The sequence below is a fragment of the Carlito syrichta genome, unplaced genomic scaffold, assembly GCF_000164805.1.
Source record: "Carlito syrichta isolate Samal-C Ts95f unplaced genomic scaffold, Tarsius_syrichta-2.0.1 Scaffold305870, whole genome shotgun sequence".
Lineage (NCBI taxonomy): Eukaryota > Metazoa > Chordata > Mammalia > Primates > Tarsiidae > Carlito > Carlito syrichta.
This window is the reverse complement of record NW_007249966.1, coordinates 894,677-908,733: the sequence shown is the minus strand read 5'-3', so window position 1 is coordinate 908,733 and position 14,057 is coordinate 894,677. Positions and strand designations below refer to the sequence as shown.

At 34.1% G+C, this 14,057-nt stretch overlaps 1 protein-coding gene across 1 annotated transcript in view; it reads right to left on the bottom strand.

The window, feature by feature from the left end:
• Window positions 1-14,057, bottom strand: part of LOC103265157 (uncharacterized protein C8orf34) — a gene marked incomplete at its 3' end in the record, with an annotated part of 153,253 nt that overhangs the window by 13,837 nt on the left and 125,359 nt on the right. Inside the window, exon 4 of the mRNA XM_008062863.2 lies at window positions 1,860-1,988. Coding sequence (XP_008061054.1) covers window positions 1,860-1,988 — 129 coding nt within the window. The remainder of the gene's footprint in view (window positions 1-1,859; window positions 1,989-14,057) is intronic.

The window sequence follows — 14,057 nt, the reverse complement described above, 5'->3', positions numbered from 1 at the left end:
GCACCTTATTCTTGAACTTTCAGCCTCCAGAACTGTGAGAAATAAATTTCTATTGTTTATAAGCCAACCCGTCTATGGTATTTGGCTATCACAGCCTGAATAGACTAAGAAAATTTGTTAGGCCACAGCCAGGTTTTCTGGAACAGGTCATAGCTTGAACTCTAACACTTCTGCTAAAAATCTGGTCAAGTACAGGACTGAAATGGGGTCCAATTCCTTTAGTAAAAAGTTTTGGGGACACACCAAATGGCATCTTACAGATTAACAAGTGTTTGTAAGGCAGCTGTCATATTTTAAAGGACAAAAGTTGACTGATAGTATATTTGAAAGTCTATGTTATAATCAGGCACACGCTTCAATCATCCTTCCTTTGGCTCATGCTATTAGATAAATTGAGAAGCTGTGAAGAGCCACAGGCTCTACCCCAAAGGGTAAGACTTATAAATATGAATATGTGCCTTTGCTATATTAACAGGATCAGGTCTTTTCATGAACATAACATAATCATAAGCTGAAAACTCACCTTATTGCTATTTGCTCCTAAAGTAAAACTAGCCAAAAAGTGGGGCTTTCTTCAATACCATTCAAAGGGTTTCTACTAATAGAGGTAATAAGATCTCACTATAAGGCAGCTTAACTTTTGATAAGGGTCTATTGCACAAAAGTCTTAAAAGAGACTTTAGTGAGATATAAATGAAGATGTGTTGGAAAAAAACCACTAAAATTATATATACATACATAATACCATATGTAAATATATAATATAATGCAATATACAAATATATATAAAATATTTATATATAAATTCTTTCCAAAATATAGCAAGGGACAATATTTAACTTTGATACAAATCATGAAGTTAGTAAAACTGTTATTTGAAAAAAATAGAAACTCTAAAATATAATTCACTAGAACTTGCTGTATTCTACTTTCCATTTTAAAATCTTTTATATTCCACAGCACCCAAAAAAATTGATAAGACCATGGCATTAATATGCTTGTGAAAGTGCCTAATTTTTAAAATTGAGAAATACTTAGAGAATTAGAAAAAGGTAGGAATACTTTGAACTCACTACTAAACCCCTAGAGTATATATGTATGGATACATATATAGAAAGCATTTATCAAATCAACACACTTGCTAAATTGCCTACTCTCATGACAATGACATTAATCTACAAGCTTTTACTTGAAGTATATTCTTTTAAACTTTCACACCTACCAGAAGAAGGAGGCAGAATTATGTCTTCCTGCTTTAGGGATGAGTGAGTCAAGGTTCATGGAAGTTAAATGATTTACCTGAGGGCATATACCTCATACATGGCAAAGCAAGACCCAAACCTAGGTCCTCAGATTACAGAGAAGTTACCTTCATTAAAAAATAAATTACAAAAGAAAAAAAATAAGTTACAAGACACTGTGCTAGGCTCTGAAAGGGTACTAAGAAGAATCTGGTCTATTTACTATCCTTAAGAATTTTAGAGATATCACAAACTCATAGAGGTAACAGGTATGCTTATTAATTAGAAGAAAACAAAACAATATGTTTTTAAAGAAAAGAAGAAGAAGATACCATTAGGTGCACATTTGAACTGGGTAACAGAAACCATGTAGGGAAGTGGGAGTCAAACAGCTATGAGAGGTTTTATGGCTCTTTCTACTCTTTGTAATCAGTCTACCCATGGATCTGTGTAATATGCAAAATCAATCCTCATTTCAAATCTCATGCCCTTAGAACTTCTCAGCTTCTCATGGAATTATAATGAGGATTTTGGAAATGGGTTACTGGCACTAGTAATGGATGCTTCTGCTTTAATATTGGTTAGAAATTTCAATTATAACCAAGTAAATGAACTTACTTCGAGAGAGATTCTCAAGGGCTTTCCCCAGCTTCTTGCTCTCTTGAAGGATGTGATTCAATTCATCAAAATCACGGCTTTCTGGTTTAGTCCTCCAGTTCCACTTAGGATGTTCTACTGACCTTGGCACTATGTTTAAAAAAAATGGTTATTTCATAAGCATGCTACATAATGATAAAAACTCACTATTCATTATTATGTGAAAGACTGTAGCAAGATCAAAGCACAGAATAAAAAATGTTTATCTTGGAGATGGTTTTCTTGTGAGGAAACAGAGAAGATCTAAAGTTGGGTTTGAAGAAAATGTTTTAACTGAAAAACAAAGGGAAATGTGAAGATGTTTATGGGAAAAAATCAAGTATTGATTTAAAGCTAATAATTTATGAAACTTAGGGAGAAATAGATAAGCAAAGTGTATTTTGCAATATATCAGCAGCTTAAAAAATAACTTCTTCATCAGCAACTAGCATTCATTCTTGCCACATCCTCTTTAAAAAAGTAGAAGACTGAATATATATTTATCTTCACATTCCTCCAGATTCCCACTAAAACGACATCACAGTGAAGTAATTTTATTTTTTCTCAAAGAATTAGCTGATCAAGGGGAGAAGGCATTATTCAGTAAGCAAAAAAAAAACAACAACATTTTAAGGAGAAGATGAAAAATGGATGAATGAGTGGTAACTGGATTTATCAAGGTAGCGAAAATCGAAACCTAAGTCTCTGAGTAGAAGGATGCCAAGAATGTCAACACATCACTTTATTTAAATATTAAACCTTCAATCCAGGAGAACAACGCCAAAGCAATAACAATATAAGAACTCAACTGTTTTCCAGATATAAAGGGCCTATCAAATAACCAGCACAATTCAAAGCATATTCAAAACATTTTAAAATAATTGCAATAGAAAAATTATAAAAATTTTCAGGACCAAAAACAGCAAGTTAAATTGATATCATATTTCTTCATAGTAACACTTGGCCCTAGAAGACAAGGAAGCAATTCCTTCAAAATTCCAACTGTTGATTAGTTCTAACTTAGAATTTTATACCCAACTAAGGATCTTATTAAAATACTTAGAAGAACTCAAAAATTTATCTCACAAAAACATTCTTTTTTGGAAAGCTCCTAGTGGAGTTGCTCTACCAAAGTTAGTAAGTCAACAAAAAAATGGAAAGTTCTGGATTTACGAAAATAGTTGATGCCCCATTAGAAAACAGAAAAGGGAATTCTGTGGACAATAATGAAGAATGGTCTCAAAAGACAGCTGAAAAGTAGTCTGGAAACCAAGGAATCAAGAGGGCAACAAGAGGGCAGAGGGCTACAGAAGAGAAGTCTCTAAAATCTTTTTTAAAAAAGATAAAAATGAAGTAGAAGCTAAGTCTACTTGATGTCTTTGATCATATTGAGAAGGTTTAATTCTTTGAGTAGTGTTTGGCAAAGCATTAGTGACAGGTTCAGAGAAAATAAAACAAACACAAAAGCAAGAAATGATCAATTCTAGAAAAAAATTAATAGTTGGAGAGTATATGGCTTAACTTTGAAAATGTTAATGAATTAGTCATAATAATATCAATTCAGAGTACATTTTAACCAATATTTGAAATAACTATATTACTGTATTGCCAGGATGAAATGAGGGTTAGAATATGGGGTACAAAGTATGAAGGAGGTCAAGAGACAATGCCTCAAACTTAGCAAGAGAGCCTTGTATGTCCAGATGTGTAGTGTAGAACCAAAAGAAATATCTAGAAAGAGTTGAAAGTGATTCCAGGTTAGAAGTTTAGTTGGGAAGAAAGACAAACACTACTATTTCATAGTGCTACTTTACTTTTTCAACCATGTACATTATGTCTTGCTAAATATAAAATAAAATAAATTGTAAAGTATTTATATGATAAGGATCCAGTGAATAGTTTCCAACTATTGAAATACATCATTCTGCCACTTAAAAAAAATAATATAGCAATATCTATTTCAATAAAAAAATGCACTGACCCTGTGACCCAGCAATCGGATGTCTGGCAAGTCACGATAAAGAAATGAAAACACCTGTACTTGTGTACCTATGTACAAGGTTATTTATTTTCACAGAAAATGCAAGACTTTGTTTATTTCAGCAAACAGCTTGTGGGGACAAAAATTCTGCAAATAATCTAAATGTCCTTCAACAGAGGAATTATGGCTCAATAAATTATGGTACATTTGTACTATACTACCATATGTAGTCATTAAAAAATCATAAGTTAAATCTAAGTTTATTACTATGGGGATATTTCCATAATGCATTTTATTTTGTTTTTGTACAAATGTATAAGGTACATAAGTTTTGTTACAAGTATGTAATATATAGTTATTCAGTCAGGTTATTTAGGGTGTCCATCACCCAAGTACAATACATTTTGCTAACCATAGTCACCTCGTTCTGCCACCAAACACTGAATTTATTCCTTTTATCTCACTGCATTTGTGTTCCATTTAATCCATTTCTCTTCATCCTCCTTCCTCCCTCTCTCCAGCTTCTCCAGTCTCCATTATCTTTCTACCCTCTACCCCCATGTGATCAGCTTTTTTAGCTCCCACATATAAGTAAGAACATGCGATATTTATTTTGTTTTGTTTTCTTAATGCCTGGCTATGTCACTTAAGAGAATAACTACCATTTTCATCCATGTCACTGCAAATGATATAATTTCATTCTTTTATGACTGAATAATATTCCACTTTGTATATATGCCATATTTTCTTTAACCATTCATCCGTGGATGGACATTTAGGTTGATTCTATATCTTTGCTATTGTGAATAGTGCTGCAATAAACATGTGAGTACAGGTATCCCTTTAATATACTGACTTATTTTCCTTTGGATAAATACCCTATAGTGGGATTACTGGATACAATGGTAATTCTATTTTTAGGTGTTTTTTTTTTAAACTCCATACTGTCTTCGATAATAGTAGCTATATTCGTTTACATTCCCACCAACAGTGTGTAAAAGTTCCCTTTTCTCCACATCCTCACCAATATCCGTGATCTTTTGTCTTTTAATAACAGTTTTCCAGGTCCAGTGGCATACATTCGTAATCCCAGCACTTAGAGAGGCTAAGGTAGGATGATCGCTTGAGGCCAGGAGCTTAAGACCAGTCTTGGCAACACAGCAAGATCCTGTCTCTAATTTTTTAAAAAGCAAATTTAAAAACATTAGCCCAGCATGATGGTGCATGCCTGTAGTCCCAACTACTTGGCAGGCTGGGGCAAAAGGATTGCTTGAGCCTAGAAGTTCAAGGCTGCAGTGATCCATGGCTGTGCCACTGCAGTCTAGCCCAGGTGACACAGAAAGACTTTGTCTTAAAAAAATAAAATATCACAGCCAGACAACGCATTTTAAAATAATAAAAACAAGTTTCCTAAGAATATGTAAAGTTTAAGGTCATTTTTATACAGCAAAACAACCCACATGTACTGTATCTGCAAATTTGTATATAGAAAAGGATGTACAAAGATACAAACTATTTCTAGAGGAATAGAATTTGAAAAGTAAGAAGGAAAGGACACTACTTCTCTTTCCAAGTGTCTGTATTTTTTAATTGTTTAAATAAGCAGATATTACTTATAATTTAAACAAACCTAAAAATTAAAAACAGAATGCAGCTGCCTTATCTGAGCTTCTTTGTTTAAGGGACTCTGGGACAGAGATATCAGCTAACATTAACACATGGTTGTTGAAAGTAGTGAAGAGTAGAGGCAGTGACCATGATCGATTTAGAAAATCACTTCCAGGTCCACTGCTGTTACCATACAGGTCATTCCCAAGGGATCCCGAAGGACAAACCCAGACCCAAGAGGGGAGGGAGAAGCTCAGACTAGGGAGCAGATGAAACAACATTTGTATTCAACTCTTCAAAATACTGGCATGTTTGTTAACCTTCTTTGAATAATTTCTCCAATCTGCAATCTGCATCACTATTTTATCTAATTCCCTGGAAATCACCAAAGGCTACCAAGCCTTCTTTTCTTAATTTCAAATTTTTAAATACTTTCTTTATTTTATTATTGAGATGTAGGGTAAAAAGTCTGAATTAGGCACATAACAAGTAGTCTATCTGCAGGTGAAGTTTGGGCCTCCTTAATATACAAAATAAGAGTGCAAATTTAAAAAACAGTTTCAGTCAACATCCCCAGACACGGTCCAGCTGGCCATCATCCCAGTTGAGCCCAGTGCCTGAAGACTTAGCTCCTCAATGTATCACATGGGCAAGACAGGTGAGGCCAGCGAAAGAACTGGCCATTTAGCCCAATGAATCATGAGAATCTATAAACTGTTGCTGTTTTCAGTCACTGAGTTTGGGGAGGTTACATGCTGCACAATACAGAAAACATACAACACCCAAGAACTTTTCCTCAGCAACTTTTGAGGGGACCTAAGACAAATTTCTTTTTATGCTTCTGTAGTTTACAATAATAGGATATATTATACTGGACAACATAAATTATCATGGGAACCAAATCTAGGACAGCCAAGGCCATGGTATGATCATGGTCTAACCAACCACACCAGATGATTTCAAAAGCTGTCTTGATAAATAATGGAAGGAGATTTGAGAAGTCATCAGTCTAGTATACGGTCTTTGAATGAGAGCATCTCCAAAGTTTTCTGGCAGATTAAAAATATTATTTGGTCATACCACATCTTAAAAGTTAGTGCTACTGTTTAAATATATTTTAAAAAAATATTCACAGGAAAAAATGGAAAATAGAACAGTATAAACAACATAATATAACCCATAGGAGAAGATGTCAGAATCTGAGATTAAGGAGGGTCTTTGGGGTTCACTGAAGCAAAGCTCACTCCAGCACCTCACAGATAAGCATTCCTCATTCTTCCCTAATGAGGACACTATGTCACAAAACAGCCTGTGATGTTAAGCAGGGCTAATTTTTGAACAGCCCTTTATTATACCAATAGAATTCTGACTCATTGTGACCTCAACTAATAGTTTCTGTCTATGGGTTAAAAAATAAATATCTTGTTTCCTCTACATGACTTTTGAGATACTGTTTATCCATTTCTTATGAACCAAGATAATTTCAATTATTTAGATCTTTCAACTATGTCTTCTAAAATTTAATAAATGCTAATGTTCTTATCTGAACATTCCCCCCAAATACTTTATTTTATTTTAAATGTGCCAGGAAATAGCCCCAGTATTGTAGTTATGAAATACTGAAAATTGATTATAGTGAGATTATTACTCCATGTCTCCTGTCTTTCCATATTATGGTCTTTCATACACTGTGGAACCAACTTCATTCTTTTGTATTTATGTAATCTTTACTTTCTGTACATGTGAACTGTCTTTTCCTTTTTTCCATAAAATTGTAGTGGTAGTCTATAAATATCCAGCTATTTCTCTTTGTATATTCTGTGCTAAATGTAACATTAAAGACAAAAAACTGAGAAGTACTCAAATGTAAAAGCATAAACTGCTGAGAGTTGCTTTAGTTTTGGGTTTTAACCTAAACCAACAAATATATGTCAATTTTCTCCTCTGGACTATAAATTTGAGATAACTGTAAAGGATTAGCATACATTAGTATGCACAGGAGATTAATGGACAATGTCTTTCTTGTCATTTCTGCCAAAAGCCTACACCATCTGCAGTCATTTCACACAATAGGTAACTTAGCCGAACTACTTAATACCACATGGCAAAACCTTCATTAAACCCTACCTACTTTTCTATGATAAACAACTACTGAAAACTGATAATACTGTATTACCTTACAGATCTCTGCCCCCGTATTAGCTTGCATTGTGTAAGTACTATTTTTTTTTTTTTTGGTTGTCTGAAAATGCACAATTTCTAAACTGAGATTCTATAAAGGCTAGGATATATTTTGGTACCAATCTATACTTATTTTATCCTCATTTATTCATTCATTAATTTATTCATTTATTCACACATTCATATAGCACAACTAGATGTCAGGCACTGTTCTAGGTGCTGTTTATAAATCCGCAGGAATTACACTAACAAAATACCCTATACTCATGAAGTTTACATTCTACTAATCTCACCAATCTCTTGAATAGGCTAAGAAGTTGTTTTGTTGTTCACAAAACTGGTCTTATTAATACATAGTACCTATTTTTACATATTAAGTTTTTTAAAATTTTAGAAAGTTTTAAAAAAATGAATTGATAATAGTATATTTTCTACATATAAAATTTAATGACTATTAATACATCTGTATCCTTTTATTCCTCTAAAAATATAAACAATAAATTAGAAAACTTTTTAGTTTTATTCCACAAGTACAGAGGGTGTCAAAAAATGTATGCACATTTTAAGAAAGGAAAAAACTATATTAAAATCGTAATGCTCAATAAGATGAATAGAAGTTACATTGACTTCTGCAATTACAAGAGGTGCTCAAAGTGGTTACCATGAGCGTCCATATACTTCTGATTACAGCAATCATCTCCTAACATCACTTAAAATATATACACTTTATTTTGGTGCTCTGGTATTTGTGCCAGGCAAAGTTTTAGTTAAGAAAATACCATTCTATTCCTAAGTTTTTATTTCATTATATTTTAAAATAATAAATATATGTAAATGTGTATCAAATTGTGTTCATGTATTGATTGAGGTGTCAGAAGTTTTCTTACTTGAACAATATGTATGCTGTACCAACATATAATGGTAATCCCAAAGGGAAAGAAGATAAAGGAGCAGAAAGAATATTTGTAGAAATAATGATCAAAAGATATCCATGCAAATATTAATCAAAAGAGAGCTGGGCAGTTATACTAATGTCAGACAAAATAGACTTTAAGACAAAAAAATCATTACAAGAGATAAACATGGATATTGTAGATTGACATAGGATCAATTCGTCAAGAAGATATAATAATTATAAACATATAAATATCTAACCCTAAGCAAAAAGTGACATAATTGAAGGGAGAAATAGAGAGTTCTACAATAGTAGTTGGAAACTTTAATATTTCCATTTTCAATAATAGAACAACAAGACAAAATATCAACCAGAACATGAACAGCACTATAAGCCAATTAGCTCTAACAACTGTATACAGAACATTCCACTTAACAACAGCAGAATATACATTCTTTCCAAGAACATTCTCTAGTAGAAGCCGTATGTCAGGCAACAAAATAAGTTTCAATAAATAAGTCTTAAAAGGGTTGAAATACTAAGAAGTATCTTCACTGACAGCAAAATAATGAAACTAGAAATAAAGAAAAATAAAATTGGAAAATTCACAAATACGAGAAAATTAAATGACACACTCATATACAAACAATGGAGCAAAAAAGAAATCACAAGATTGATCACATTCTGGGACATAAATCAAGCAGGAAACAAATTTCAAAAGATTGAAATAATACCATCCATCTTCTTAGATCACAGTGAAATAAAAATAAATATTATCACAAAATTAAGATCCTCCCAAAACACACAAAGACATGGATGCTAAACAACAACTTCTGCTACTGAACAACTTCTGGGTCAATATGGAAATCAAGACTGAAATAAAAAGATTCCTGGAAATAAACAAAATCAAAGAAACTTCTTATCAGAGTCTCGGGGATGCCATGAAATCAATGGTAAAAGGAAAATTCATAGCATTACATACACACATCAAGAAAACAGATCACAAGTAAACAGGATAACGTCAGCCCTAGAGGAGCTGGAAAGGCATGATCATCTAAATCCTAACTTCAGCAGAAGAATCTAGATCACTAAGATAAAAATCACAAATGCAGAATATAGAAGACGAAAGTATCAGATAAGAAAATTAACAAGACAAAAAGCTGGTTCTTTGAAAGGAGAAACAATATTGACAGACTCCTGGACAGATTTATTTAAAAAGAGAGATAGGCTGAGTTTTGTGGCTCAGACTGTAATCCCAGCACTTTGGGAGGCTGAGGCAAGTGAATTGCCTAAGCCTGTGGGTTCGAGACCAGCCCGGGCAACTTGGCAAGACCTCGTCTCTACAATTAAAAAAAAAAAAAAAAGCCAGGTGTGGCAATGCATGCCTGTAGTTCCGGCTATTTGAAAGGCTGAGTTGGAAGGATCACTGGAGTCCAGCAAGCAGATGCTGGGGTGGTACAATTAGAATGCAAAAGGCAAAGTCACAACTGACCCTGAAGAAATTCAAAACATTAGCGGAGAGTACTATGAACAGCTATATACAAATAAACTAGAAAATCTAAAGGAAATAAAGGACTTTCTGACATCATACAACCTCCAAAGGTTGAAACAAGAAGAAATTGAAACTCTAACAGACCAATAATAACCCAGGAAATTGACTCAGTCATAAAAAATTTCCTTGCCAAAAAAGCCGCAGACCAGAAGGCTTCCCAGCTGAATTTTACAAGACACACAAAAGGGAGCCGATACCAATCTTATAAAAGTATTTCAGAAAATCGAGAACAATGGAATTCTCCTCAATTCATTTTATGTTAATATCATACTAATACCTACAACTGGCAAAGACCCAAAAAGAAAGAGAATTATAGGCCAATCTCTTTGAAGAACATAAATACAAAAATTTTCAACAAGATTCTAGCAAATTGGATTTAATAACACCGCTCAAGGATCATCCACCATGACCAGGTGGGTTTTATTCCTGGGATGCAGGGCTGGTTCAAAATTCTCAAGACCATAAACATAATTCAACATATTAACAGATGTAAAACCAAGAACTACATGATTATATCATTAGATGCAGAAAAAACATTCAACAAAACCCAGCATCCACTCTTGTTAAAAACCCGTAAGTACCTAGACATAGATGGAACATTACTCAAAACAGTAAGAGCCATTTATGATAAACCCACAGTCAACATTTTGCTTAACGGGCAGAAGCTGGAAGCAGTCCACCTAAGAATGAGGACAAGACAAAGATGTCCACTCTCACCCCTCCTGTTCAACATAGAGCTGGAAGTCCTACTATGTGCTGAAGGTTCTACACTCACGCAAGAGTAGGAAATCAGGAGTATCCAAATAGAAAAGGGGGGTTTAAGCTATCCCTCTTTGTAAATGATATGATTTTACACCTTGAAAACCCTAAGGAGTCTGTCAAAAGCCTCCTAGCACTGATAAACGACTTTGGTAATGTATTGGGTTACAAAATTAACATGCTAAAGAGAGTTGCATTTCTACACACCAGCAATAAGCAATCAGAGAACCAAATAAAAAGCACAACCCCATTCACAATAGCCACAAAAGAAAAAGAAAGAATTACCCTGACATCCACCTAACTAAAGAAATAAAATACCTTTACAATGAGAACAACAAAACACTGCTCAAAGAAATCAAGAAGGACACAAACAAATGGAAAAACATTCCATGCTCATGATTTGGAATAACCAATATTGTCAAGATGTTCATCCTACCCAAGGCAATCTACAGATTCAGTGTAATACCCACCAAATTACCAACATCATCTTTTTCAGACCTGGAAATGACAATAGAGAGCATATGGAAACAGAAAAGAGCACAAATAGTCACAACAATCCTAATCAAAAGGAACAAAGCAGGAAGTACCACACTTCCAGACTTTAAATTTATTAGACTACAGTAACCAAAACAGTCTGGTATTGGTACAAGAATAGGCACATAGGCCAATGGAACAGGACAGAGGATCTGACAAAAACACAGTCTCTCAACCAACTCATCTTTGACAAAACCACCAATAACAATCCCTGGGGGAAAAGGCCATATTTAGTAAATGGTGCTGGGAAAACTGGCTGACAACATGCAGAAAAATGAAACTGGATCCCTACATATCACCATATACAAAAATCAACTCAAAATGAATCAAAGATCTAAATGTAAAACCTCACGCTAAAGAATTCTAAAAGAAAACATCAGAGAAGGCAATGAATTCTTAACCAAGTCCCCAAAAGCAAATGCCATAAAAAAGTTAAGATACACAAGTGGGCCCTCATCAAACTGAAAAGCTTTTGCACAGCGAAAGAAGCCATCAAGAGAATAAAGAGACAATCCACAGAATGAGGAAAGTTTTTTGAAAATTGCGTGAGTGTAGGCCTGACAAAGGCCTAACATCCAGAATCTACAGGGAACTGAAATGAAGTGAAAAGGAAAAAAATAATCCATTAAAAGGTGGGCAAAGGATATGAACAGACACTTCTCAAAAGATGACATGTATACAAGCAGCCAACAGATACATGAAAAAATGCTCAGCCTCACTAATCATCTGAGAAATGCAAAGCAAAACTACAATGAGATACCACCTAACTCCAGTAAGGATGGCTATCATTAATAAGTCAGAAACAGATGCTGGCATGGATGCAGAGATAATGGAACGCTTCTACACTGTTGTTGGTAGTACAAGCTAGTTCAACCTCTATGGAAATCAGCGTGATGATTCCTAAAAGAACTAAAAATTGACCTTCCATATGATCCAGCAATCCCTCTCCTGGGAACATACCTGAAGAAACATAAATCATTCTACAAAAAAGACACCTGTACATGCATGTTCATAGCAGTACTGTTCACAATAGCAAAAACATGGAACGAACCCTACTGTTCATCCAAAGTGAATTGGATAAAGAAAACGTGGTACATGTACACAATGAAGTATTACTCAGACATAAAGAAAAACAATCATGGACTTCATAGCAAATTGGAGTTCGGACCATTTATAAGTCAACTATCACAGTAACAAAGAACGGACTACCGCATGTCCTCACTCATAAATGGGACACACACACACACACACACACACACACACACACACACACACACACATACACACACACACACCACACACTTGAACATTAGTCACATTAGCACAAGGGAGGGAGGCACAGTCACTGGGCATTACTAGGAAAGTGAGGGAGGGAAGAGGGTAGGGGATGGGTGACAACACAGAGAGTACTTGGTTCATTTACCAGGGGACGTGAGGGCCAGTTAGAAACCCAAACTTCACCTGCATGAAGCCTAGTTATGTAGTTAATCCTCACTTGTATCCCATATTCCTAAAATAAAACTTAAAACATAAACAAACATGAGTGATAACATGTACATACTGTTTTAATAAAGAAAAGCTCAGATTAAAAAAAAAAGAAATTACAAGAAAAGTTAGAAAATACTTTGAGGCAAAAACATGAAAAACCACCTGCCAAACCTTATGAAATGCAGTGAAAAGAGTGCTCAGGTGGAAATTTATAACAGTCAGTCAGTCCTCATGAGCAAAAAGGAAAGATGCCAAATTAATAACCTAACTTTATACTTCACGAACTAGAAAAAGAAGAGCAAGTTAAACTCAGGCTAGCAAAAGGATGGAAATAGTAAAGGTTAGCAGAGATAATGAAATGGGAGATAGAAAAACAATAAAGAAAAATCAACACAACCAAAAGTTGCCTTGTTAGAAAGATTAAAATATTAGCAAACTTTAGTTAGGTTGACTAAGAAAATAGGGAGAAGACTCAAATGATTAAAATCAGAAATGAAAGTAAAGCATTACCACCAACTTTAAAAAAGTAAAAAAGAATCATAAGAAAATATTATAAACAATCGTATGCCAACACATTTTCTACTTGCACTCAATGGTACAAGAATGAAAATTGTCCCCCAAGATGAATAACAAGAAAAGGATCCCTGCCCACTTTCATCACTTTTGTTTAACCTTTTACTGGATTTCTAGCTAGAGTAACTAGGTAAGAAAAGAGAAATAAAAGGCAACAAAGTTGGAAAGGAAGAAGTATAACTATCTCCATAAGCAGATGACATAATCTTATATTTAGAAAGTCCTAAACAATTTGCACACACACACACACAAAACTGTTATAAATATTTGTAAAAAATGTGCTGGCATACAATTAAATGGGAAAATTCTTAGAAACACACAAACTATAAATACTGGCCCAAGAAGAAACAGAAAATCTGAATGGACCTATAACAGGTAAACACATTGACTCAGTAATAAAAAAAAAAAATCTCCCAACAAAGAAAAGCTCAGGATAAAAGTGGCTTCACTGGCAAATTCTACCAAGAATTTAAAGATGAGTTAACACCAAGTTTTCTCAAATTCTTCCGAAAGTTTGATGAGGGATCACATTCTGATTCACTCTATAAGGCTGGCATTGCCCTGATACCAAAGACAAAGCCATTGCAAATAAATAAATAAATAAATAAA